Source organism: Paralichthys olivaceus, chromosome 4 (assembly GCF_024713975.1).
Source record: "Paralichthys olivaceus isolate ysfri-2021 chromosome 4, ASM2471397v2, whole genome shotgun sequence".
NCBI lineage: Eukaryota > Metazoa > Chordata > Actinopteri > Pleuronectiformes > Paralichthyidae > Paralichthys > Paralichthys olivaceus.
The window spans coordinates 22921407-22945406 of NC_091096.1; the positions used below are offsets into that span (position 1 = coordinate 22921407).

A 24000-nucleotide genomic window follows, 5' to 3' on the forward strand; every position below is an offset into this window, starting at 1 on the left:
GTTAATGTGATTTTACATGATACAGTCATGTGTTGCAAGATGATACAATTTTGTAAAAGGGCATCCAGAACTTTCGTTAGGCCAAATATAGCTCTTATCAGCCCAGCACCATGAGTGTGCAGTTTAACAGAGTGAGCCCTGAGTGTCATCAACACGTGAAGTTTAACTGAATGTGTCAGTGGATGACAGATGGAGCCACAAAAACCCAGCAGCTGCAGGAAAACCATTGAGAGAAAAAATTGACCTCAGCTCACCCACTCAGAAGAGTCCTCTGAATCCCAGTTATCAAACAAGCTCAGCATCATCATTGCCCACAAGACGGAAGTAAAACAATGAAGAGAGGGGGATGAGGAGGAGGATTGTCTAGTGGAGTGAAGAGAACAACAGGACGACCCCTCACAGAAGACCACCAAGAGAAACAATGATTGTGGTTTTTCTGCTCTGTGTCGCTGCAGGTGAGAGAACTGACTGTTTTTCCCCCCATCATCTCCATGTCAGTGTTACACTTGACATGGAGAATGGTCTCTGAAGATACTAAAGGATACCGATGGATGCTCTTTCTATCCTTTCAGGTATGCCCGCAGCAGGCCAAATTCTGGATGTGTGCGCCACCTGCCATGCTAACGCCACATGTGAAAATAAGTTGCCAGTTGGCTCTGGCAAAGTTTGTAACTGCAAGTATGGATTTGTAGGAAATGGAAGAACATTCTGTCAAGGTAGGACAAAAAGTCTCCTCTTTGCAAGCTCTGATTTTGTCTAATACAAAAAATAAAAAGGATTATTATATTACCACGACATAAAGTTATCATATGATGATGAGAGTGTCATTAGTTTAGTAATGTATCAATGAAGATGATAGTGCTAAATGAGAAGTGATGGTATCACAAATGTTATGACATTTCATCAGAGGGGGGACGTGTTGGTGCTGCTAGAGGTATAGTCAGGGGGAATGCCAAAGTCATTAGCATACATCATCTGGTAACCATGAATGTAAGTACAAAATGCCATTGTAATTCATCTCATAAGTGTTATTAATGTTTTTTTCTCCCAGATAAAGATGAGTGTCAGACAGGAGCCCAGATCTGCGGGCAGCACACAAAATGCCACAACACATATGGCAGCTTCTACTGTACCTGCCTTTCTGGCTACAACCCTTCAAACAACTTGGCCATCTTCATCCCAAATGATGGAACCCACTGCAAGGGTGAGTATAGGTTTGACCTGTTTTTTTATGTAAAGGCCCAAAACTGTAAAGTGTGACCTCCAGAAGATAGCTGCTAACACAAACACATTCAGTCTCACACTATAGAGATTAAAAATGCTGAATAAAAATGTATATGCCAGCCAAATTTACAATCTGCCATTTGCTTTTAAACTTCGTAACAAATCATCCTTACGTCTACATTTAAAAATTATGCAACTAGACTCTTTACACAATACAACAAATGGTCATTTAAGGTACAGTGTGTAGAATTTTGTGATATCTAGTGTTGAAGTGTCATGTTGCAGCTGAACACCCCTCACCTCATCCTCTCCTTCCAAACATGAAAAAGAACCTGTGGTAGCTTTAATTGTCATAAAAACTCAAAAGGTGTTTAGTTTGTCCAGTCTGGACTAATGTAAAAAACATGGTGGCCTCTGTAGAGAGGGTCCCCTCAATGTAAATATAAAGTATTTAAATATAAAGGGCCTTTTCTGGGGTAAAGAAAACTACCATGAGGATTATTCTACATTCAATTTCTGCCAATAGATCCCTTTCACGTAAATCTTACACACTGGACCTTTAATACACTTGACTTTAAAAATTAATTTCAAAATGTTGGTGCTCACTTATAAAGCCCTTCATGCGAGGCTCTGCTGCATATTCTGCACTCCCGCATGAGCTGAGCTCTTGGGTGCTCTACTTGTGTCCCTCAAACATGCTTTGGGACTCCAGGTATTGTGCTCTCCGGTGATATTGCCTTAGCTTTAGAAGAGTCTCCTAAAAAAATATATCAATAAACTTTACGCACATACTATTTCATTCTCATTGGCTCTGCAGACATTGATGAATGCAGGATCACAGGGCTGTGTGGAGAGGGAGGTTGGTGCAGGAACCTGGAGGGCAGTTTTGAATGCAGCTGTCATGTGGGATACCAAGTCGACAATGGAACAGAACCTTTTCATCCTCACAGAGACAAGGCTTTCTGCAAAGGTAAAATGAACTACCACAAGAAGAGTTTTGAGAAATTTGACATCCGTCCGTCACAACAGTGTAAGATATGCAAAACTTTACTGTGCAGTTGAGATCAAGATCAAGGACTAAGTTCAAAGATGGGAGGTGCTTAACCGATGGGTTCTGAATACTCTGAAATAAAGTAGCAATAATGGTTCTCATGGGTTCATTGGTATACCAACATATTAACTGGTGTCACTGTTGCTATAATCCCATTTCAAGAGGTTCTCAAGTTTCGTGTTTTTTTTTTTCTAACTGCCACATTGTCTATAGATTAATTAATATCTGAACTCTAAAATGTTATTTTATGTTTTTGTCCCACTCAGTGGTTGACTGTGGCCAGCCTGCCTCAGTGGAGGACGCAGTGCTGGTGTCGGTCACAGGGACCACATATGGTAGTGTAGCCACGTGGGTCTGTGATGAAGGCTTCATCTGGGGGAGTGGACACAACACCTCTGTGTGTCGAGATAATGGACTGTGGAGTGGACCGACTATGGTCTGTGAAGGTAACAAAATACTGGATGAAAAATCTACCTCTCTACAAAGCTTCCTCTTCTACATTAATCATTCAAACACAACACTAAGTTCTTCCAAGTACAGCCTCACAGAGCTGTTAGCATGGCTGTAGACTCTTCCTTCCTCATGATTTCATTTAACAAAGTTTATGGAGCGTGTCACTACTTCTGTTCTTAGAGGTCGACTGTGGCTCCCCCCCAGCTGCTCTTCCTCACTCTCATATGCTGTGGAATAAGAGCTCCAGGATTGGCTCTGAAGTGGTTTATCAGTGTAACTCTGGCTATCATAATGTTGGAAAGGGAAATGTCTCCACTTGTACCGCTGTTGGACAGTGGGAAAAGCCGCCTGTGCTCTGCCAAGGTAGAGTAATTGCTTTATCAGATCATTCCAGAGGTTTTCTGATTTTGACGATTGATTATAGAACCCCTCATAACTGTATCTTTCTTCTTATATATTCTTTATATTTAAATAAATTTAGGAAAACAACATGACTTTATCAAAAGTGGCCTGCATAGCAGTGGTGTTTTCACTTATTATATCTAATTAGTGCAGGCACGGTCCTGACAAGAACCAAACTGTCAAATTGTTTAGAATTTATTGGAATAAAACTTTTCATTTTGGGTTTTGAATTTTATTTTCTCTATTTTTTAATGTTTGTGTATGTGTGTACTTCCTGTCCCAGAGATATTATGTGGGGATCCTCCGATACTGTCCCACACTGGGCAAGTGCGGAATGGCAGTTCTACCCCTGGAAGCACTGTGACTTACTACTGTAAAATAGGATTTTATCAAAGTGAAGGAAATAATGTGTCATTGTGCACAATTAACGGTTCCTGGACAAAACCAAACATCTCATGCAAAGGTAACTAACAACTTCCTGATATTGTCAGTGCTCTGTCAGTCTCCTTCTGTTGTCCAGGATGGAAAAATAACCATTTCCTCCCAGTTAAATGACATCATTTCTATCCCTGTAGAGGTTCTATGTGGCCCGCCCCCCTCCATCCCTCACTCAATCATACTGTGGGATGAAATTCCCACTGTGGGCTCTCAAATTGTGTATCAGTGTAAATCTGGATATCGCAGTGTTGGAGAGAGAAATATATCAGTTTGTACTGCCAGAGGAGAATGGGATGAGGCCTCTCTGCTGTGTCAAGGTGATGATGACATATATCTACACAAATCATAAATCAGAAACATAAATGTTGAAAGTAATTTTAAACTTTACTCAGAGATATCTGGATTGTGTTTAAACTTGTCTCACATTGCCTTGACGTAGGTTCTGACAATATTTGAATCCATCATACTCCCAGTGAACTACAATGACCTGTTGTGTTTTTGTTGTAGAAATCGATTGTCAAGAGCCTGTTCATAAACCTCACTCTAAAATATTATGGAATGGCACATCGCACATTGGCAGTGTGGTGTATTACCAGTGTGATGAAGGATATCACAGCAGGAGCCTGAAAAACGTCTCAGTATGTGGAGAGAATGGACTGTGGGAGGATGTAGATCTGTGGTGTGAAGGTGCAATGTTTGTTGACAGATATAATGAAAAACTGCTGGTATTTATATTAAATCACTGTATGCTATAAGGGTGTATAATTTGAATTCTTCATGCTGTATAAATTATCTCCTTTTTGCATTATACACATATGTAGCATGTACACATGTACAGCAGCTATTAGGATTTGAATGTGTGAATCACATATGCTATAATAGGCCCACAGGCTGTGCTGATTCATGTCTGTGTGCAGAAATAAATTGCGGCCCACCACTAATCCACCCCCATACTAACCCCCTGTGGGACCGCACCAGCAGACCAGGCAGCGTGGTGTTGTATGAGTGCATGGATGGATTTTACCCGGAGAGTGGAAATAATATTTCAGTATGTTCATTATCAGGAGAGTGGGGGGAAATATCTTTGAAGTGCCAAGGTACAGTGATTATCTCTTTACATAAATATGCATCTATTCAACTGTGGCAGTTTCTGTTTCTATTGTCTGAGTGTTGCACATTTGTTTTGTGAATCCCTGTTTGATATTTACATGCTTCGGGTTATGTTGAGTTTCAAAGTAAATTCTGTGGATATATACGAATGTGATTTCATTCCCTCAAAAATGGCTGTTACCGTTCTTCCAGTAGATGTCACTTGGAACCCATACAAGGACAGACATGCAGAAATACACTTTAAAAGTTTCTCAATTACAGCTTACGTTTCATTATTCACTCTTTGCTTGCAGAGTCAATAAGTCATTTAGTGCCACTTTTTTCTTTTAGCTAAATGTGGCCCAGTTCCCTTCCTTGCCAACTCAGAGGTGGTGTGGCATAACAGAAGTGTAGTGATCCACCGCTGTGTGGATGGATATCACAGCTGGAGAGGCAGCAACATCTCTGTGTGTGGCAGCTCTGGGGAGTGGCAGACAGCTACTCTCAGATGTATAGGTGAGTAAAGAACAAAGCAGGTCAACATAACACCATCACCACACACTGGTCAGCTGCCATGACCAGAACTGAAACTAAACTAAAACTGCTCAGTCGTGTGATTTTGGGGGCAATGTTTATTGACAGATATAATGAAAAACTGCTGGTATTTATATTAAATCACTGTATGCTATAAGGGTGTATAATTTGAATTCTTCAGGCTGTATAAATTATCTCCTTTTTGCATTATACACATATGTAGCATGTTCACATGTACAGCAGCTATTAGGATTTGAATGTGTGAATCACATATGCTATTATGCGGCCCACCACTGATCCACCCCCATACTAACCCCCTGTGGGACCGCACCAGCAGACCAGGCAGCGTGGTGTTGTATGAGTGCATGGATGGATTTTACCCGGAGAGTGGAAATAATATTTCAGTATGTTCATTATCAGGAGAGTGGGGGGAAATATCTTTGAAGTGCCAAGGTACAGTGATTATCTCTTTACATAAATATGCATCTATTCAACTGCTTAAAAGTTTCTCAATTACAGCTTATGTTTCATTATTTACTCTTTGCTTGTAGAGTCAATAAGTCATTTAGTGCCACTTTTTTCTTTTAGCTAAATGTGGCCCAGTTCCCCTCCTTGCCAACTCAGAGGTGGTGTGGCATAACAGAAGTGTAGTGATCCACCGCTGTGTGGATGGATATCACAGCTGGAGGGGCAGCAACATCTCTGTGTGTGGCAGCTCCGGGGAGTGGCAGACAGCTACTCTCAGATGTATAGGTGAGTAAAGAACAAAGCAGGTCAACATAACACCATCACCACACAGCGGTCAGCTGCCATGACCAAAACTGAAACTAAACTAAAACTGTCATTGAAACTATCCTGTGTTTTGGGGGATTTGATATTTTGTAATGACATAGGACAATATTTAGTCGAACATCACTCTCTTTTCATTCCTGCATCTCTTACAGAAATAAAACCAGCAATCAATCATGTACATTTCCTTAATGAAAGATGTGTGCATTGGAAAGCAGAGAAGTATGAGGAGGACTCAGAAGCCTACAAGGTAACAGGCGATTTCATCACCTTTCTTCACTCATTCTAGTTACTGTATTTGACCATCATTTCTACCTGTTAGGCATTTTCTACTCATTTCTCAACCATATTCAATGCCACTTTTAAATCCATGGAGGATTTGTGTGATGCTGATGCAACCATTACAGGTGACATACACAGGTACCAGAGACTACCAGAGGTCATTTCGTGATAAAAGTAAGCAGTTTGTGAGCTCCAAGGCCGAGCAGCTGACACTCTGTCTCCACCTGCTTCCAGCCACAAACTACAGCATCTCCATCATTGCACTGTCTGCCAGATTCACAGCCTCCATCACCATAAACACCAGTTTGACAGGTATCACAGCCCCACCGACTCCCATTTCTACTGTTCATACTAGATTGATACAGAATCTGTAGATCTTAGCAATGATCTTAAGTATGACTGATGCACAGTGATTCATCTTGTTTCCTCCTTATGCTAAGCAATGCACATTATATGTAATTACATTTGCCAGTGCCTCCAGTGCCGATTGTTTACTACAGAGAATTTGAGACTCCTGTACCAACTTTGAGGCTGCAGAGATCAGCCAACACACTGGACCCAATAAGGTAACAACCAAGGGGGAAAGGGGCAGGGGACAGTATCTGTCTGGGTGGACAATTTTTGGGTGGACAAATATTTCATGTAATGTTCATTTATTGACATAACTTTATTCATGGGCATATACAATATATAATACAATTATTTGTAAATTCATATCAAGAAATTAAATGACATTATCATAACATATCTATTTTTTTCTGTTGTGATATACTGGCTTCATTACTTTATGTAAATGAGGCTATAATGTAATAAAATATATTTACAAATAAAACTTTCTAATCTTCCTCCTGACCCTTATATATTTAAGTTTTTTTCTTCTTCATTTGGCAGTTTGTACCAAGTGTTTGTTGTTCCTGTCGAGGACATAATGGTGTTTGACTGCTCCTCTCCTGGAAGCCCCGACCTCAACAAATTCTCTTCCGAGTACATCACTGCCCGGATCCTCATCAGACAGGTCGGGACACAGATTAATTTTACTGTTGGGGATGGACTCTACTATGGAGGCTTCTATAATGCACCGCTGGAGAAGGGCAGGACCTATTACATCATCTTACGAGTCGTCAGCCAGTGGAAAACAGTGGGTGAAACAGCTGAACAGCAGAATTTATTTACTGGCAAAATGCAGCAGACTTTCCTTGTTAAATTCCCTGAATGTTTTCTCTCCCAGGCTTTAAAAAGTTCCTGTGTCCTGTGGGCTAAAGTACGAGGTAATTTAAAGGGCCAGTTTACCCAAATGCTGCAGTATGATCATGACAGTTAGGACTTCCAGACTGACATGTACTTTGCGAAACTACAATTTACCTTACAGATAAATGGCTTGATCACAATCTTGTTACATGAAGCATTTCCTTGTAACAGGTACATCCTATGTCCTGATGGTTTCTTCACTCGCTGCAGCTGCTTCAGTAGGACTGGTGGCCTTTGCCATTTTGGGTGGATACAGTTGCATCTGGTATGGGTGTTATAAACTAGATAGTCTCAGTTTGCATTTCAAACAAAGTTAATTTATTCCCTCTTACTACAAAATACCAATATTAAACTCATAGTCTACACGTAGTCTGTCATAAATTAAGCATTCCAATGCTAATTTTGACAAAGTACATGTTTACATTCCTTTATGAAGTCCTGTCAAAGTCTTCACTACATATACAGCATTATAGGGGATTGAACAGACTGTAACTTCACTGGTTTGTGGAAGCATACACCCATAATTTGGTAATTGCAGTTTACATTAAATGTTACTTTAAAAAAGTGTTTATGAGTGTCCACAGTAGATAATCAAGTGCAGTGTATAGACTACAGCAAAAGTATGTAGTTATTGAACGTGTTATAGCAGATTAGGTTACTGGTGATCATTTTAGTAAGTCACTATTTGGAAGAAGCCTATGATTTATGAAATTTGGCAAATCCCCTGAAACTCCTGAATACAGACACAGTAGATTTACAGTAACAGTTAATGTCAAAATACCACACATGACCTAAATGTGGTTAAATGACCTTTTTGTTTCTGTCTTTTAGGCTGTTCAAGAAGACATGACACCCCTCTCTGCTGATGATCTGTGAAATCAATGCCTGGATTTTCTGCTTGTAATTTTTTACATTTTATAAAAGTAAATAAACTTTGCCTGTGCCTTTTTATTTAATAACTGGATGATGAAATGTACAGCTACAGCAGCAATTTTGCCAGTCTGTCATATTTGCCATTATCAAATCAATCAATCCAACTTTAATTGGATAGCCCATGTTTGCCTCACAGGGCTTGACAATCTGTACAAGGTGCAACATCCTCCGTCCTAGACCTTCAACGAGAGTGAGGAACACTACCAACACAAAAGCTTTTGTACAGAGCAAGGTTGTTATAGTTTTGAAATTTTCATTAGTTTTTATTTTTTATTTAGTTTTTCAGTTTGCTTTTTTATTTCAGTTTAGTCTTAGTTAGTTCAACAAGTGATTTTGTAGTTTTAGTTTAGTTTTTATTTTGAGGAATCGACTTGTTTCAGTTTAGTTTTTATTTAGTTTTAGTCTTAGTTTTAGTTTGTCCAGGTATTAAGAGAAAGCCTTGACTTGAAGAAGCTGAAAAAGGATGAAACAATGTGTGACACCAAATATGGTTTATCAAGTCCTTTAATTTCATTCTTTAACCATCACCTGCAGGACAGGCAGTAATCGAAGGAGAAAATGAAGCTGAATTTATCTGCAATTCCGTTTAGTTTTAGTTAGTTTTGCATTGTTCATTGTAGTTTTTATTCAGTTTTAGTTTTTTTTTGTAATTTTAGTTTTTAGTTTTATTTCAGTTAACTAAATTATTCATTGCTAGCTTTAGTCTTAGTTTTCGTTAACTATAATAACCCTGGCACAGAGTCCTTGCATGTATAGAGCACATCAACATATCTGCCTACATTACATTTGTTATCAGAGCCACATACTGTATATAAAGAAAGATAATATGATGTACACATGATATATTTTATATGGAGTGTATGATCAGAGCCCACACAAATCACATTGATAACTCAACCCGTGAAACCACATGTTCACACTGACATCACTAAAGATGAGAGGAGACATGGCTGGAAACAGTGCACTGGTCCGGCTCAGTGTGATCAGTGCTGCATCTGGACTGGGCCTTTAAATGTGTTTCACATCCGGAGCAGCTGCTTCTCCTCCTCAGACAGACACAGGTCAGCGTCTGCGACAGCAAACCTGCTCCCACACGCTTGTTTACACTGGTGGACAGGTACACTACACGTATTACTGCGCCGGCCGAAGTAAATACACACGGTAGCTAAGTTAGTTAGCTTCCGCGTTAAATGTTACCTGCCCGACTGAGGCGTCCGCTGAAGCTAAAGAGGAGGAGCAGGCCACAGTGTGGAGGCGGTGTGTTTGTGCTGAAGGGTCGCCATGTAACTACAGCTGATGTTTCACACAGACAGTCGCTTTGATGAAGCTTGTGTTGGGTGTTGCTCGGTGAGACGCGGGCCACACACCCATTCCTCTGAAGAAACACGGTGCTTGTTTACGTTAGCGCTGCTGCTAAAGCTAATGTTGACACAGTTAGCCCAGACAGCGAAAACTGAGTGTGTGTCTGTGAGTATAAGGAGACAGTTCTATCATAACGTCATGTTTATCTGCAAACTGAGGGGACACTTTAGGTTGAGGAGCTTTGTAGCCGTCGGCCGTAAATCAGTTGTGAGCATTGTCCAACATTACCTGAGCTTTTTAGCTCGTATGCTACTCGATCATGTCACTGCTAGCTAACAGATATAAAGCGTTAGTTCTGCGTTAGTAGCGTGTTTGGATTCAAAGCAAACGATTTGTCAACATTAATTAGATTATATGTAAGATGCACTAGAGAGTGGACTGAGTTTCATACAATAGTTTGACTGAAACATCAACAGAGACTGTTTTGAATTGGCAGGTGTTTCAAAAGAGTCCTTTACGAACTCGTGATACATGAGTAGTTTAGATGAAGGTTAGTTCAGGTTGTGTGATGGTTATGTACCCTAGCTCTTTATCTTCGTTCGTGTGGAATATGATGAGCGTTAACACCTGTGAAACACAGATTCATGTGAAGAGAGACCTCAACTATGTCAAGCCTCTTTCAGACATGAGCTCTTTTGTCTTTCACGTATGAACAAAGCAGCAGGAGATTATCTGGCACATTCACAACAACAGGAACACCTCTGGGGCGTTGGGGTGAGAGGTGGCACAGCAGGCAGAGGCAGCATGCTACATTCATTCTGCTGTGGAGAGCTCATGTTTTTGTTTACAGCAAATCAACACCAGGACGGCCCTTCGTTAATGTCTTCTATTTGTATGGCCCCTCTATTTCACCCTGAGATATTTGTGTTCTTTTTCTTATGTCATTATTTTTGCATCTATCGCATTTTAGAAATGTCATCAACACAGCAAGGCCTTATTCAAAACCTCCAGAGGATCTCCATCTGTTTTTACACTTGGCCTCACTTGGGCACTATCCAGAGTTTTTACTAAAGAGCTGGCAGGAGAAACTCTAAAGAAAGTTCGGAGCCTCTCACTTGGACATATGTGCCCTCATATACAGCCCCTCCTGATAATATCTGGACTTTAGTGCATGTCTATAAGCAGCATATAATATAAGGAGAGTTCATACATTCATTCAGTTCAACAAATGTTTTGTAGAGAAGCTGCTACTGCAGCACAATGTTTTTGCACAGGCTTTGCCTTGAATACAGCCATAAATGCCACTAGATGATATGTAATGTAAATGCACATCGTCATACCATAGTGTCCTGGCATTTAGTTTAATACCTGATCTGACTTGTATTGAAGGAAATGCATTACATTTACCAGCAGCCCTGCTGCCAGCAGCTTACAAGCTGCCAGTGGGAACAACAGACAACCACCACACAGCTGGCACAACCGCAGCCAGTGTGTCCACAGCATTACAGAGATCGACCAGTCGATCATGATTGATGGGTTGGCGACTACCGTCACACAGTCTCTGTTTGTTCTTAACAGGTGTGCTGCTGCTCCAGGTTTCCAGTTCACGATGGCCCCGAACCAGGTGATCCTGCAGTTCCGATTCGCCACATTTGGTGACTCCATGCTGCAGAAGATGAACCTTCTACGACACCAGAGACGCTTCTGTGACGTCACCGTGCGCATCAACCATCTAGAGGTCCCTGGTCATAAGGTGGTGTTTGCCGCTGGCTCTTCTTTCTTGAGAGACCAGTTCATCCTTCAGCAGGACTCCAGGGAGGTTCAGATCTCCATGATCCAGGAGGCGGAGGTGGGACAGCAGCTGTTGCTATCCTGCTACACAGGCCAGCTGGAGTTTCCAGAGCTGGAGCTGGTGCATTACCTGACGGTGGCCAGTTTCCTTCAAATGGGTCACATTGTGGAGCAGTGCACTCAGGCCCTTAGCAAGTTCATCAAACCTCAGGCTGCGCGCCACCTGGAGATGGATATGAAGATGAGGAGCGAGAAAGGTGAAAGTTTATCTTCTCAGGCTCAGAGAGAGCAGGGGCGCTCTCAGGTGCGGACTGTGCGTCAGCAGAAGGAGGTAGTAGAGCAGGTTGAGAATGACAACAATGGTGATGACAAGGACGATGATGATGATGATGATGATGGTGATGATGATGATGAAGATGATAATGATGATGTGATTATAGAGCCCAAGTCTCCTCTCCAGATATTAAGCAGACACCCAAGGCAGGCTATGATGGAGAATGACATCACTATAGTGAAGGTAGAGTCTGTGTCTGACGTTGCAGAGAACTCCATCACTGGTCACTTCCCCACTAGCCCACCTGCTGCCCTCAAGTCACCTGAGCCCCAGCATTCGCTCATCAACTCCACGGTCGACAGCCGCAGCAGTGAGATGGCGGTTCCACCTGGAATCGCTGAATACCCGCTCACCCCCCCTCCTCAGTCCCCTACTGCAGAGAAACACGGCACACACCAGAGGAATTACGACAAGCCTCTGCAGTGGTACCACCAGTGCCCAAAATGCTCCCGAGTCTTCCGCCAGCTAGAGAACTACGCCAACCACCTCAAGATGCACAAGCTCTTCATGTGCCTCCTGTGCGGAAAGACTTTCACACAAAAAGGCAACCTGCATCGACACATGCGCGTCCATGCCGGCATCAAGCCCTTCCAGTGTAAAATCTGCGGCAAGACCTTCACCCAAAAGTGTTCTTTGTTGGATCACCTTAACCTGCACAGCGGGGACAAGCCCCACCGCTGCAACTACTGCGACATGGTGTTTGCTCACAAGCCTGTTCTTCGCAAGCACCTCAAACAGATCCATGGGAAGAATAGCTTCGATAATGCAAACGAAGGTAGCCTGCATGACGGGGGGATTGACTTTGAATTTGGCCAAATATGAAATCTGTGGACCGGGTTGTTTTGAAGATTCGTTGGATGCCATCAGTTGGATGCAGACTTTCCTTCAGATGGGACATTACTCAAATGAGTCATCGTAAATCTAAGAGATCCAGAAACTGACACCGTTTAGTCGAAGCTGGATCATTAAGCTAAGGACTGCATTATGAGTGAACGTGATCAAGTTTCAGCCTACTTTTAAAGACTTCACTTGGAGAACATTGACATGAAAGATAGACGTTTTCCTAGTCTACATTTAACTGTAGCTTCATTTACTGTGGACAGTTTTTTTGTAGAATATATTGTAGATGCCTTCATATCATACTTGAATATTCAGCACTGAAACACAAAACATAATGACTGTGCATCATTAGTTTTATTGATGAATTAACATGTCTTTGTGTCCAATGAAAGAATAACCTTGCAGACAATTATCCATTTGTATATTTGTGTATTCATTCTTCTGTAGGCTTTCTGTATCGATATGACAACACAGACTTCATACGTATAGAAACTTGAAAGAGGATGGGTTTAGATATATTTTATTGAAGGCAAGCTACACCAGTGACAAATGAGATGCCAAAGTGTCTATGTGAACTGAAATTTCTTTTATAAAGACTTAATATCTGAGGTACTATTGGACCAAAGTGACATTGTATCTGTCTTGTGTTCATAAACGTCAGTGTGTTATGGCATTAAAACCAGAATCTGAACCAATGTTGGTTTCATTTTCTTTATGCTGTCACATAATTCCATCCAATATATAATCAGATTTAATATTCTAAAAGTATATTACATGCAAAATATTCATGCAGTATTGAATGAATGGTCGTCCTCCAACCAGAGGGATGGTGGCTCGGATCCCAGCCCATGCCAAAGTGTCCTTGGGCAAGATGCTGAACCCTGAATGGCACCTCATAGATGTTGAATATACCAATTGGAAGTTTTTTGGGATAAAAGCATCAGCTAAATGACAATGTAATTTATTGAGAAGTATGGAGGTTTGAGTCCACACTAGTCTTTGACTGTGGTTATATTCCTAACCACAGTTCTTGATATGCTCACTGTGTTTTAAGTACTTTGTATATTTTTCATTTTGTATTTCAAATGAAATCTTTCAGTAAACCTTTTAAAAACAAAGATCATGGACTATATTTTGTTGAAACATGCGTCAGCTGCTGTATATGCTCGGAGTCCATTGCTCAAGTGGACATTTTCAAGAAATAGAGCCACACTAACACTGATATTAAATTGTGCAGAAAAGTAATCTTAAAAACTGAATTGTAAAGGTAAGACAGTTCTCACGGTTTTACTTTTGCAACATTTATTTACAATGCAGAATAAGCACAAATGTTGCAGCTAATGCCTTCTCTCATGTGCAGCCTTGGTTTTACAAGTGTTGAGTCCAAGTTTGCAGTGTGAGTATCTGACAGTGACATGTAAATGTGTGGCGAGTTGTTGAAACCAATGTTTCATTGTGTTTGCTGTATGTCGCAATGTTAAAGAAAGTGGAGAAGAATTCCGGGATCTGCCCCTGATCCGAATTGCACCAAAATGTCATGTAATGTTCTTTCCCTGACCAATACTACATCCTTCCACAAAGTTTGATGGGAATCCATTCTGTTGTTTTTGTGTCATATTTACAAAAACACACACTAACAAACAAATTGACATAACGTCCTTGGTGGAAGAAAGAAGAGGAACAATTATTAAAAAGAGATTGAAAAAGAAAAACACCAGAGATGCCAAACAACTGCAAAGTGACACTAAATGACAAAAAGAAACAAAACAACCACAAAAAGGAAAAATAAAATGAAATCGTAAAGCCACCTCAAATAGACACAATACTCCACAAAGAGACGAGAGAGACCATAAAGACTTTGGAGATCCTATAGGTGGAGGCTTCATGATCAAACATGTTACACACAAATCCAAACTGATAAAAGGACAATGAAAATGTGGAAGATAGAAATGTTGTACTACTGTAATAAATTAGTATTCTCTTCACTTGTACAAATAACTGTTGAAGTATGAATTTCCTAATATGAAAAATGGCCACACGATTCACTATCTCATTCATATGCTGATCAGCTCTGTACAAACGGATCCTACGACAGTCAGAGCTCATGTCCAAAGTCCAGCATGTTTAAAATCTAATCTAAAGACAGTGAATATGATTTGAATACAATGATTTGAATAAAGACACCTCTCACACTCATCATAACTGCACAGTCCATTCAGTGAAGCAATGGGCAGGACTGCAAACTGGTGCCAGGACTGTCTGCATTACTGGTTTGATTATGAAACACCAAAAACTCTGGTTATTCCAGACATCGCGTTGGGATGTGTGTTCAGGTTCACCCAGCTCCTGGTGGTGCTATATGTGGTGGGGTAAGTAAAGACAAAAATCAATGGGGGGGCATTACTCTGGGTTGGATTTGGGTCAGTGATAAATTGTTAAAATGTGTGTACTGTGCTGTGAACCTGCAGGTATGTGTGTGTAATGCAGAAAGCCTACCAGGAGACGGACTCTGTCATCAGTAGTGTCACCACCAAAGTGAAAGGTTTTGCCTCCACCAACACGTCTGACATGGAGCCTCTTTTCTGGGATGTGGCCGACTATGTAATCCCCCCTCAGGTATTGAAACACACGCATTCTGTCCTCAAGCTTATCATCAGTGCTACAGTATATCTGACAGAAACAAACCGGTCCACACAGTGTGTTTTACTGCTGTACGTGCTGCTCTTCTGTTTAACAGGGGGACAGTTCCTTCTTTGTGTTGACGAATATGGTCGTGACCTCAAAACAAACGCAAACACGTTGTCCTGAGGTGAGGCACGAATGTCACCTGATACATCCCATAATGCTCAGACAACTTAAGGAGGATGTTGATTCACAGTATGGTATTGGAGTTAAAACTGGCGGTATCTGTCAGGACTGCAGCTAATGATTATTTTCAGTGCTGGTTCTTCTTTGAAACTGAAATCACTTTGTTCATCACTAAAGCTCCTGGTCACATCTTTACATTTCCTGTTTTCTCCAACGAGCAGAACGAAACCCAAAGACATGCTAACGAGAAGGACATGCTAACGAGGAGGATGTAACCCTCACATATGGAAAGCTATAACCAGAAGATATTTGATTAGCCACGCTAGCAGCAGAGCTCTGGGGTTGGCATTAGTAGTCCAGTCTTAATTTCAACAACCTGTCAAGAACCATTGAATGGATTGATGTGAAATTTTGCAAAGACATTCATTGTCCCCCGAGGATGAATCCTAAGGACTTTAACATAATGAAGCCTGTGTTCAAAGAATAGAGATACACCACTGCTATTCCAACTAAACAATCTGAATGTCAACTGTAAAAAGTTAGTCACTCTCACATATATGGACAATTCAAAGTCTCCCTATCAACCTAACTCCAAACTGCATGTCTTTGGACTGTGGGAGGAAGCCGTGGTACACAGAGACAATCCGCACAGACACAACGTGCAAACTCCACACAGAAAGGCTGTGACCAAACCAGGAACCAAGCGCCTTCTTACGCCGTGCTCAAGAGAGGTTGCTTCCGATGCTGTTGATTTTTCAAATTGACAAACCAGTTAAAACACTGATCACTTCAGCACTAGGATTTTTGTAAGTTATTGCAGGAGCTCTCAAAGTGGTTTCAGGGGAGTCCCTGATAAAAACAGGAAAAGTTATTTTCACTATTTAATTTCTATAATTTCCTCCATTAGTAACAGAGTGTATGGCCAATCTGGTCCTGAATACCATTCACTTCCTGGGATTTAACATCTAAAAGCAAAACTCTTGTGTCCATGGTCCATTTGTGTAAGTTAAAGGGTCCTTGATGTGCAAATGTTTGAGAACCACTGAGCTATTGGACCAGTGTATATGTGCCAATAACCTTCACTGGGAATTGTAACACATGTGAACACATCCCAGCCTCATACCAGCAGAGTTATGTTAATTTTGGATGCTGATTAATGTTCCGGCCATTTCTTCTTCAGTTTCCAGGTCCATCAACGACCTGCGTGGATGATTGTGACTGTATCGAGGGACTCAGTGATCCTCGGGGGAGCGGTAGGCCTCTGACACATCAGCTTTAAATGCTTAAATGAATCTGGTTAATGTGTGTTACATCATACACCAAACAGCAGCTGGCATTTCTTTTCCACTCAGGTATACAAACAGGACTATGTGTCAACTATTCCTCAACTGTCCAGACGTGTGAAGTGCTCTCATGGTGTCCTCTTGAAATAGACACTAAACTGCCTGAGTAAAAAAAAATATAATTTTATATTTATAATCAAGCCCAGTACAACGTAGATATGGTTTCCCTGACTTGTTGATTCCCTGTCTGACAGGCCCGCCCTGCTGGCTGCAGCAGAGAACTTCACTGTGTTGATCAAAAACAGCATAACGTACCCCAAGTTCAAATTTCACAGGTCAGTCTAGTGTAGCTGGAGGTGAGAGAATGACATCATAACATAATGTTTTACTATGTGCCATTATATCAAATTTACTGCACGTCTTCCTTCCTCCACCAGGAGAAACATTGTGCCACACATCAACTCCTCGTACCTGAAGAGGTGTGAGTTCAGTCATTCAACAGACCCTGACTGCCCCATATTCCGCCTCAAACACATTGTGTCAGAGGCTGGAGAGGATTTTCAAGAAATGGCAGTGAAGGTTCACCCAAAATTTTATATAATGACCATTTAAAATGTTTTCATTAATGCAAAATTCATAATTCACATGTACTCGTCTCTTATTTCCCTTGACCTTCAAGGATAATTACTGCGTCTGTTTGTCTATGTGTAAACCCAGCAAGTTGTTGTATATTTTTAAAGGGTGGTGTCATTGGTATTATTATTGACTGGAGCTGTGACCTGGACTCTTGGGCAGGGAAGTGTTACCCCAAGTATAGCTTCCGCAGACTAGATGACAGACACCCTGTCGGAAATGTGGCCCCTGGATACAACTTCAGGTGATGCTAATTTTTTAATAAGCCTTATTACATCTGCCAAGGACACCGTGCTTTTGTCCCTGTCCATTTGCTTGTTGCAGGGTTATTAAAAAGGGGGGGGGGGGGGGTCCTTTTACATTTTCACAGTTTTCCTAGAGAATAATTCATGGATCTTGATGAAAATATAGACATATTAACAAGACTTATATTCATGAAATCTGTGTATCTCTGTGTGTAATGTTGGTGCTGCTTGATTAATAAAACTTTGTTTTTTTTAGGTTTGCCAAATATTACAAAACCCCAGATGAAGAGGACACCAGGACCTTAATCAAAGCATATGGGATCCGGTTTGACGTCATTGTATTTGGAACAGTGAGGACTGAATATATCTTGTATTGCAATGTCCATATTCCAAACTTGTGGTGTTTAGCACTGAGAATACCCTGGGGGTGTTTGTTTTATCTTGCAGGCTGGAAAATTTGGAATTGTTCCGACTATAGTGAACATGGGTGCAGCCTTGTCCTTCCTCAGTTTGGTAAGTAAAGCTGTTCAGAAAGGCACACACACTCTCTGGAAAAAGTGATGATACACAGAAATGTATGTGTTTGAATTATTTGATGTCAGGTTCCCTTGGTTTGTGACTGGTTCCTGTTGACATGCACGAGAAAAAGAGATCTTTACAGTCGACATAAAATCACATATCTGAGTGATGATGCTGAGACTGAATCAGTGAGTAACTAATTCTTCAGTTTCACAAGAATACATACAGACATTATTCACTGCTGGATGCAGTTATCATTCAGTTAATGATTACTCCTGTTTATCTCTATGTTTGTAACACAGATGTCAATGGGCACCGCCTACGGAACTCAGTAACATCAACATGGGGACGTTGTTCTGTAGCGTCACCTCAAAGATTCAAAGATTTCTATTGTCAAATACACACGAGAACACACGTTTCCCTGTGAATTGAAATTCTTGTGCTGTCCTTTCTGGAATACCAGCCGACCAAAATTTACATTAAAATACAATATTTACATAAAATATACAAAGGATATGAACATGCTTAAAAGTAAGGTAGAAACAAGGCGAATGAAGTGAATAAGGTGAGGATTGTGCAAAACTGAGCAGTGCAAATTGAACATTAACAGTGAAAATTAAATAAAATGTATACGATATAAATGTAAACAGTACAAATGGAATACTTTAAGTTAAAGTGCAGACCAGTGCTACAGTTTGTGAGGTAGGTTACAGACTCCTGTCAGCTGTTTAGGAGTCTAACGGCAGTGGGGAAGAAAGAGAGAAAGAGTCTAAACCTGATTTAAACACAACTGTCTTCAACATCATATAAGTTCTCCAATAAAACTGGCTCAATCTGTAAATGTGCAGAATGAGAATAAGAAACGTCATGAAATGACCTGTCACAGAATCAGGGGTGACTCCTCCGCGCCGCACGGGGGCAGCACATCTTAATGTGACACCCACACATCAGATGCTTGATGTGTGTTAGCAAACTGAGGGAGAAACTGGGACAGCTGAAGATAGAAGCGCAGCCACAGAACGGACTAACATCGGGGCTGTCTTTAGTTTTATTCCACAATCGTGGAGGTGAAAAGCGACTGTATGTCTGACGTAAGCGTGTGTCGAGGGCAGAGCCTCGCTGGGTGAGCAGCGGAGCAGGCTCGTCCACAGAGTTAGCCTGGCAGCTAACTTAAGCTGAGTTTGCATTCGGGCAGCTAGTTTCTTGTTAGTTAGCATCGATGAAGAAACACGGTGCCGGTGTCCAACCTCTGAATAAGACTGAGCAGCCTGTGTACAGTTAGCTAGCTTCTCAGAAAGACAACAACAGAATGACAGGTGAGTCACACGAACCCACGTTAACACCTTAAATACCAGATTACATTGAGCTAACAGTGGTGTGGTTTTTTTTAAATGTAGCATTTAGCACTTGCATTAATGTGTGAGGAGTAATAATAAGTGTTTGTTTCTCAGAGGATGCCATCCTGCTGAATGTCCCTGTCATTCGGCAGCTGTACCACTGGGACTGTGGGTTAGCCTGCTCCAGGATGGTGCTAAAGTGAGTACACATGGAGCTACTAACATACAAACCCATACAGGTCAATCACTCAGCTTTATGGACTAAATGACGATGTAGAGACTTCACCAGGAAAATGATAGAGAACGTGTACTTCCTAGTTGCTCTGAACTGTCACACAAAAGGGAGCCCTTACAGTCCAGAGGACTTTGACTCAGCCAAGAGAACATATTCCACTGACACCCTCATGTCTGCCCCCTGGAAAAATTTGGCACAGCCTTGTTTACAGTTCCACTAAGTTATGTGAAAGAAGATCACATGAGAAATTTAGAAAGATAATAGTCATAATCATTGTATAATGATCATTTTAATGGATGAATCTGGAAACTTTTCACCGACCCCCCCCCCCGCAGTGTGCCATTTGATAACCACTGCAATAGTGAAGCCAGATGGATTTACAGTCTCAAATTATCTGATCCTGCAGGTACCTTCACCCAGTGGACGATGAGGAGTTTCAGAGAGCATGCTGGGAGCTGAAGCTAACAGAGAGTGTGTGGACTATTGACCTGGCTTACCTCATGTGCCATCTAGGAATCAAACACTGCTTTTGCACACAGACTCTGGGCGTTGATAAAGGTTTTAGGAATCAGGTACTTAACTGAGACTTAGCTGTCAGTACTGACCTAACCAGCTGCGAGTTTGTGCCTGACACCATTTTTTGTTTTCTCTTGGTGTGGTTTGCAGTCCTTCTATAAAAAGCATTTTGACACAGAAGAAGACCGAGTGAACGAGCTCTTCTTAAAAGCAGAGAGCAAAGATGTGGTGGTGAGAAAATGGTGAGTTGTCTTAATTATTATTCACTTGGACAAGTGGCCTGTTTTTAGAATGTACTCAGAGTAAACCTAACATGTCAAATGTGTCTGTGGTTATCTCATTCTACAGTTCAGTAACCGTGCAGGAAATCCAGTCCCATCTGGAGCAGGGCCACGTTGCCATAGTGCTGGTTAATGCTGTCGTCTTGACATGTGAGCTGTGCTCCTCGCCTGTCAAATATTGTTGCTTCCTGCCCGCTGGTCAGAAGTGTTTCTGCAGGAAGCCAGAGTACCAGGGTCACTTTGTGGTAGTGTGCGGCTTCAACAGGACCACAGGCTGTATTTACTACAACAACCCTGCGTATTCTGACAGTGAGTAATCCAATATGTCTAAAGCACAAGATGAATATTGTGTTTAAATAAAAACAATTGGCAGTAAAAACTGCCATTCACATTTTTGAATACATAATGCCAATACATGGTGTCAGCAGTTAGTTCAGCACTTGCCCTAATTGTTGTTAATAGTTGACAGACAAATACAAATTACTAACAAGTTTCATTGTCAATTCATAGTCTAAATAATTCAAGACAAAAAGATAAACTTTAGCAGTTCCTTGTTTTTCCAAATGGAAGGATATTCTGCTTTTGTCTGTTTTACTTGTTTGTACATTGCATAACAGTTGGTTCTTTAACTAATCAGTTTTTAACTTCAAGATGACTTGATAAAGATATATTAGTTAAAGATGATCAATATTTGCAGACACAGAAAACTAAATATGTAATCAACCAGTGTTCTGTAACTGTGTGGGGGGAGGGGATTAAACCACGGGCCAAAATCATTTTGAAAATTAGATTTTTTTTATTTTACCACAGACAGAGCCACAGACACGGGCGCAGCGGATGCCTTTTTTTTAAAAGCCTGATACAAAAGTCTTATTTGGCACAAAGAAAGCTGTGCCACGTCTCCTCTGAGTGTGATAATCTCAATTGTTTCTCCTGGTATGGTTAGAAAACATCTGAAGAGTGACAGAAAGGTATATATTGATCTTTTGTCTAAAACAGAATATCTGAATTAATATCGTTGAAGTCAAAATTGCAATAAATTTCCCAGATTCCCCTAAATTCACCCCATTCACCCTCTGATCTAGCTCTAGATGTACAGCAGCATGTGAAAAAGTCATCAAGTTATAACATAGCATAGATTTTCTAAATTGTCAGAACAAAATAGAGTTGGGCTTCTTAACTCGTCAATTAACTAAAATATGTCACAATCGGGGACCTAACCCAGATAGCTTATTGTCCTAGCTACAAAAAGGCTTCAAATGAAAATCAATTCAGTCAAATCAATTCATATTAAGTTAATATTCTAAGATCAAATCAAAGAAGTATGATTCATGAACAAACATCAAAGACTTGCATTCACAAAAATATCAATTAATCAATCAAAATTGCTTTCAGAGTCCAAATCTGAAAAGTAAATGTCCATTAATTAAACAGTTGTATGTTGTATTGTGTTCAGTTCTTTATAGCCCGGTCAGTGGAGGGGTGTGTGTGTGTTGGACAGGAGAGTTAATGTCCAATGAGAGTGGAACATGAGGGTAATGTGTGTGTTTGAGGGGATGCTTTAATCTCCAGGGAGAGTGAAAGATGAGGGGTGAATTAACCAGAAGCCAAGAGAATTTCAGTATGGAGACAGACTTAGCTTTTGTAGTTCAACCGGGACAGAGAAGACACGGCCCCATCTGAGCAGGTCAGGCAGATGTTTGAATCCACTTCATCAGGCTCCAGGGATCAGCTCATTTGCCTCTTTGTCCAAGAAAATGGTCCAGTTCCAGTTCTTGGATCAGCTGCCACTATTTACTTTGACTCAAGTCACTTTTCTTCCAGCACATACTGTATGTCCAGAAACTGGTTGAGCTTTAAAATCCTCTCCGTCCTTCAGTTACTCTCACTCCTCGGTTCTCTTCCATGCTGCCTTTGTTTGGTTTGCCCCTCACAGCTGTGTCCAATTTATCATCTCCCCTGCCCCTCCTTCTTTTCCTGTTCAGGTGTAAAGGGCCATTCTGTCTAGTTATTTTCTCCTGGCTGCTACAGTAACATCTCATCCTTGGGGGAGCTTGTCTGTACATGTAGCTGTTGAGATATTTCACTCAAAACATTGAATTTGTATGACATTCAATGGAAATCTATCAAATAGTCGAATTTTTTGGACCAAACAGAAACCAACATTTCCACCTATAGAGCCAGCATGACTATAATCCTCTAACTGTGTGTGTCTGTGTGTTTCTGTGTGTGTCTGTGTGATCCTAGGGGTGTGCTGCACCAGCATCAGTAACTTCGAGGAGGCTCGGCGGAGCTACGGGACAGATGAAGATATTCTGTTAGTCTTTAAGGAGAGTTGATGGACAGCGATGATGATGGTGGATTTGGATTTCACTCTTCATCGGCTCATTGTATTGACATCACGCAGCTGCAGGTCTCAGTACCTGGACGCCTGTCAGCTGATCCCTTGGACTATTCCCTCCGGTGCTACTAAGTCTGACTGCTCTCTAGAAAAACACACGTTGGAGAATCACTACACTTATATTAACAGCTGGAAGGTCCAGAGTCAAAGTTTTTTTCACACCGATAGTTAAAATGAATTTTATTGTTTGTTGAATTTTAATGGCTGCAGTTGGCTAATAGATAGAATCTATTGAAATCTGCAAGTGGATGAAATGTGGGACTCAAACCTAGAATAGGAATCACTTCAACAGTGTTTATAATTCAGGGCTGATGAGGTTTTTCACTTGTGTTTAGTGCTAAAGTCTGAAGGTGTTCTTCTGTCGCCGCCCTCTCACCTCTACCTGCCTTTTTAAGAATTCTCACTCTCCTCTCGGTCACGATTTATTTAAATGATTCTGTCAACAGGGAAAACAGGAGCTGTCGCCTTCGTGTTTTGAGAGTCTCAGGTAATTAATGCCCTGAAGTGTGACATTGTGCATCAAATGACAAAACTAGTTTAATGCAATATTCCACAGTCTGTCTGTGGATCTTAATCTGCGTGCAGAGGAACATGGACAGACAATGGAACTCACCAGTTGCTGACAGCAGTGAAAACTATATAATTTCCACAATGTCACCGAGTTGTTTTATTTTTTAATTTTGTTATTATGTATATATGTACATGTTTGCACTACACTTTTCATACCAGATGTAATTATGTTATTTAAAGATTTTACCATGAAATTGCTTTTCTGAATCTTGTGAAAAGTTCTTTCTTCTAGTTGTGCTTCTTGGTGAGAACAAACAGCACATTTAAAACTTTATTTTGTATTAAACATAGAGCTGCATTTATTATATGTTATGAATAAAGGATTTGAACACAGTTTTGTTCTGGTCAGTTTTCCTTGTGCAAGAATGTTTTAAGAGGCTGGAGTCGGGACTTGTTTGGTTAACCTGGTTGTTTGGAAGTTGTCTTAGCTGAAGAACTGAAACACTGTTAAATTACTTAACT

General features: G+C 40.9%; 4 protein-coding genes across 9 annotated transcripts; all 4 read left to right on the top strand.

Moving 5' to 3' along the window:
- The first annotated feature begins 138 nt into the window (after nucleotides 1-138).
- Nucleotides 139-8447, top strand: susd1 (sushi domain containing 1). Of its 3 annotated transcripts, XM_020093726.2 has the most exons (19): nucleotides 165-455; nucleotides 573-716; nucleotides 1052-1204; nucleotides 2042-2194; nucleotides 2542-2721; nucleotides 2909-3091; nucleotides 3414-3593; nucleotides 3706-3885; nucleotides 4076-4255; nucleotides 4486-4665; nucleotides 5009-5173; nucleotides 5780-5944; nucleotides 6136-6230; nucleotides 6388-6574; nucleotides 6735-6828; nucleotides 7154-7400; nucleotides 7491-7530; nucleotides 7682-7775; nucleotides 8342-8447. In XM_020093726.2, exons 1-19 carry the CDS (start codon nucleotides 422-424, stop codon nucleotides 8358-8360), a joined length of 2673 nt encoding a protein of 890 aa, XP_019949285.2. In that variant the 5' UTR covers nucleotides 165-421; the 3' UTR covers nucleotides 8361-8447. The 3 variants fall into 3 exon arrangements, with proteins under 3 accessions (XP_019949284.2, XP_019949285.2, XP_069380361.1); XM_069524260.1 differs by lacking the exon at nucleotides 5780-5944; XM_020093725.2 differs by lacking the exons at nucleotides 2909-3091; nucleotides 3414-3593; nucleotides 3706-3885; nucleotides 4076-4255; nucleotides 4486-4665 and having other exon boundaries at nucleotides 139-455.
- Nucleotides 8448-9354: 907 nt separating this feature from the next.
- On the top strand, nucleotides 9355-13405 carry zbtb26 (zinc finger and BTB domain containing 26). Of its 4 annotated transcripts, none has more exons than XM_069524265.1 (2): nucleotides 9355-9504; nucleotides 11324-13405. In XM_069524265.1, exon 2 carries the CDS (start codon nucleotides 11355-11357, stop codon nucleotides 12690-12692), a length of 1338 nt encoding a protein of 445 aa, XP_069380366.1. In that variant the 5' UTR covers nucleotides 9355-9504; nucleotides 11324-11354; the 3' UTR covers nucleotides 12693-13405. The 4 variants fall into 4 exon arrangements, with proteins under 4 accessions (XP_069380366.1, XP_069380364.1, XP_069380365.1 ...); XM_069524263.1 differs by having other exon boundaries at nucleotides 9393-9910; XM_069524264.1 differs by having other exon boundaries at nucleotides 9429-9560.
- A 1426-nt stretch (nucleotides 13406-14831) lies between these two features.
- On the top strand, nucleotides 14832-18613 carry p2rx4b (purinergic receptor P2X, ligand-gated ion channel, 4b). The gene is made up of 12 exons (XM_020093734.2): nucleotides 14832-15079; nucleotides 15179-15326; nucleotides 15448-15519; nucleotides 16699-16771; nucleotides 16871-16967; nucleotides 17056-17136; nucleotides 17239-17380; nucleotides 17542-17678; nucleotides 17936-18029; nucleotides 18127-18192; nucleotides 18282-18386; nucleotides 18501-18613. The coding sequence occupies exons 1-12, from the start codon at nucleotides 14937-14939 to the stop codon at nucleotides 18531-18533; spliced, it is 1191 nt and encodes a 396-aa protein (XP_019949293.2). The 5' UTR covers nucleotides 14832-14936; the 3' UTR covers nucleotides 18534-18613.
- Nucleotides 18614-19104: 491 nt separating this feature from the next.
- On the top strand, nucleotides 19105-23871 carry gucd1 (guanylyl cyclase domain containing 1). The gene is made up of 6 exons (XM_020094029.2): nucleotides 19105-19514; nucleotides 19650-19734; nucleotides 20177-20342; nucleotides 20437-20528; nucleotides 20635-20876; nucleotides 22815-23871. Exons 1-6 carry the CDS (start codon nucleotides 19508-19510, stop codon nucleotides 22904-22906), a joined length of 684 nt encoding a protein of 227 aa, XP_019949588.1. The 5' UTR covers nucleotides 19105-19507; the 3' UTR covers nucleotides 22907-23871.
- Nucleotides 23872-24000: the final 129 nt, after the last annotated feature.